This window comes from Phoenix dactylifera, unplaced genomic scaffold (assembly GCF_009389715.1).
Source record: "Phoenix dactylifera cultivar Barhee BC4 unplaced genomic scaffold, palm_55x_up_171113_PBpolish2nd_filt_p 000112F, whole genome shotgun sequence".
NCBI classification, from domain to species: Eukaryota; Viridiplantae; Streptophyta; class Magnoliopsida; order Arecales; family Arecaceae; genus Phoenix; species Phoenix dactylifera.
In genome coordinates this window covers 1,097,854-1,101,239 of record NW_024067684.1, presented here as the reverse complement: position 1 = coordinate 1,101,239, position 3,386 = coordinate 1,097,854, and the positions used below count along the sequence as shown (strand labels likewise).

General features: G+C 37.1%; 1 protein-coding gene across 2 annotated transcripts; it reads right to left on the bottom strand.

Moving 5' to 3' along the window:
- Positions 1 to 320: 320 nt before the first annotated feature.
- On the bottom strand, positions 321 to 3,037 carry LOC103718003 (ferredoxin, root R-B1). Of its 2 annotated transcripts, none has more exons than XM_026808816.2 (2): positions 2,840 to 3,037; positions 321 to 960 (listed from the first exon to the last, which is right to left on the bottom strand). In XM_026808816.2, exon 2 carries the CDS (start codon positions 950 to 952, stop codon positions 497 to 499), a length of 456 nt encoding a protein of 151 aa, XP_026664617.2. In that variant the 5' UTR covers positions 953 to 960; positions 2,840 to 3,037; the 3' UTR covers positions 321 to 496. The 2 variants fall into 2 exon arrangements, with proteins under 2 accessions (XP_026664617.2, XP_008804846.2); XM_008806624.4 differs by having other exon boundaries at positions 321 to 969; positions 2,840 to 3,029.
- Between the last annotated feature and the right edge of the window lie 349 nt (positions 3,038 to 3,386).

Genomic DNA, 3,386 nt, shown 5'->3' with positions numbered 1-3,386 from the left:
AGATGCATGATAGAGATCACAAGTATATGAAAAGAATTGCCGAACAGAACGGCATGTGATTAAGGGCACAGGTACACGAAAAACTACTTTAACAGTCTTAAGGCTACAAGCAATGGGCTCAAGCTCAAATTTATGCATTCCCTGATTTAGTTTAGGAAAAAGAAATTAGAAAAACTTCCACACACAATTACCTACTTGGTTTTGTTTTGCTGCTAAGATTGATAACTTTCTATGACATAAAAGTCATGCAACCATAGACCATACTTGGCCGGATTTAGTTGGGTGTTCTCAGATACTTGACATGCTCCACAACAACCACATTCATGTAAGTCTGAGCAAAAATTTGACATTGAATATAAATCTTAAACAGCTGACAGATGAGGAAGTTCAATAACCATTTTCTGCAACAACAGAACCTTCTAGGCAACAAAATCCAAACCCAGAAACATGTGGGTCCTGATACATTTCAAACATAAGCCCAAGCACATTCTGGTGATCAATAGAGCTCACTTTCCTTGTGAGTGTGAATGACACAGTCTGCCCTCGGATAGGAGATGCATGTCAGGACATAGCCATTTTCCATCTGTGCATCGTCAAGGAAGGATCCATCTGACTGGTCGACTTTACCAGACTCCATGCGGCCAGCACAAGTCGAGCATGCCCCAGCCCGGCATGAATAAGGCAGCTCCACTCCGGCCGTCTCAGCTGCATCCAGAATGTAAGTGTCATCTGGAGCTTCAAATTCATGCTCCTGCCCCTCTGGCCCGACGAGCTTCACCTTGTAGACAGCCATTGCAGCTGCCCTGAAGCGGTTAGATATCTTCAGACTGGACGCCTTTGAGATGCACTTTACGGAGCTCAGCGAGGATGGGCTCTTCATCAGCATAACAGGGCTCTGGCTTCTGATGCTGCTTTTGACCAAGCAAGAAGTAGGGATGGTAACAGTTGCCATTTTGTCACCTGTAGATTCTAAAAAAGGAAGAAGGATAAAGATAATTATCAACAATAAGCATCTAATCATTTCATAGGTGGAGTCTATGTGATACACAAATAACAATCTGATTTGGGATTAGTAGCAATAACAAAGTCTTGCACAAGGACTCAATTTACTACTTATTTTAAGCGTATGATGAGCATATGCAACAGATGATCTAAGAAATTTGTAGATACATTATTAGGTCTGAATTTCAATGTAATTTTACCAAATGCAGCACATTTCAAGCATACGAGTATAGAAGATGTTGAAAATGCAAGACTTTGTATAATATGATAAAAAATGTATAGTAGTAGATAAAACACAACATATAATCTTTGTATATATATATGCTTAATAATAGCTGATATTCAAACAGAAATTTACTAAGCATAAAAAATTAGCAACTATGTTTATGCCAAACACAATAATTATGTTATTGCCACGGGCTAAGAAATTAAAGCGGTCCTGACAGGACATTTTGAGGATAAGCTAAGACTGCAATATTAACTGGAAGGATTTTCTAACATTTCTGCTACACTGTAAGTAATTGCTAATTGAATTCTCAAATGATCCTGACAAAAGCCAATCTATGACAATAGACTAATATATGCCGCATGAATTTCATAGAGAAACAAAATGGAGGTCAATATTTTGTTCTCATGAAAAGGCAGATTAATTTTCTGGAGTTTTATGAGAAAGGCAAGCATGTATCTCCTTACCCTTCACTCGAACCTCCATTGTTGGGGGGAAAAGATTATTGCTTCCAGGCCTCGGGCCAAAGATCGGCCAGCAACTTACATATGAATATCATGAAAAATTGTGACAAAATTTCATAGGAAGGCCATAAATATAAAGTACCTATTATTTATCTTATTGTTAAAAAAAGGCTCACAAAGTAAAAGGACAAAAGAAACTATCAGATGAAGGGTCATAGGCCAAGCTGATTCCTCAACCACAGCAAACATAACAAACACACCATAAAACATACTGTCAAACTTAAACTAAGATGTGTGAAATGGAATATTCAAGGCTAAAATATTCAATTTAGAGAATAATCTGTTCTCAACACCACCAATGTCCTCAATATTGCAATCAAATCTATCTAGGAACTGCAAAATAATGAAACTCTTCTCCTATGATATCCAATTAAAACCAAACTTGAGTACCATGATCGAAAGCTTGGTGTATTCATTTCACGACCCTCTCCAGTAGCTTAGCTCATACGTCCAATTCAAAAATATTATCTGAAATCCAATACTACCACTAGATCAGAAGAAAATAGTTCTATAACCATCATCTTCTATTTCTCTCCCAATATCAAAATCCCACCCTTGTTTGCAAAGCAAGACCGATATAACAGTCTACGACGCAACATCCTAGAGTTTTGTATACGAAAAATCGCAAAATTCATACCAATGATCCCGCATATACATAAGAAGATTGCACATGATTATTGACCCTGGACAGTCCTGTAAACCATCACAACCAGAATCAAATTCTCCACATAAACAAACCCTGAGCGACGCTGGCGATAAAGAACACCAAAAAAAAAACACGAGATGGTTGGATTAAATGTGTTCTAAATTTAAAAGAGCCTATACCTACACCACACAGCTTACAATCACCACCAATATATTGATATATTCATCAAATCAGAGTCCAGACAATAAAAAAAATTAATTACAGGGAAAAAGAATAGACATCCAATAAATTACAGAACAAAAGGAATAAAGGAAAGAAGATCGACAAAAATTAAGGAGATCTAGAAAAAAACACGATAAACGAAACGGAAAGAGGGAAGCGATCGATCAGTATCAGAAATAAGAAATCTAGAGAAAGGATCAGGAGGAAGGAGATCTATACCTCGATCGGAAGAGGGGGAGAGATCCGGGGAGAGGGTAGGGCGGAGACAGCAAAGGAAAAGCGGGGCGACAGCGGAAAATGCCCTAGTCCCGAAGCGGCGTGGAAGAGAACCGGAGTTGTATTTATAGCACGAGGGGACTCTGATGGGTCGCACCACCCCGGTGGCTACTTTTTGAGCGAGAGATCCGGGCGGAAAAAGAAAGTGGAGAAACCGGGAGAGATGGACGAAAGAATACAAAACGGTGGGCGGCTCAGTTGATTTCCCAAAAAAAATAAAAAAATCTTTGTACTTATACCAAGATTAAAAATTACAACGATAAAAACCACCGTATTTAGTTGCATTATAATAATTCTATAGAGCAGTAGCCTTTAAAATTATTTAAATACAGTAATTTTGAGCTAAAATTTGGAGGCTAAAATACTGTTTAATTCAGTAAAAAAATAGTATATCAATATACTATTAATATATTATATCAATATTATATATATAATATTATATATTATAATATAATATATTATTATTCGGTAATAATTTTAAATTATAGTA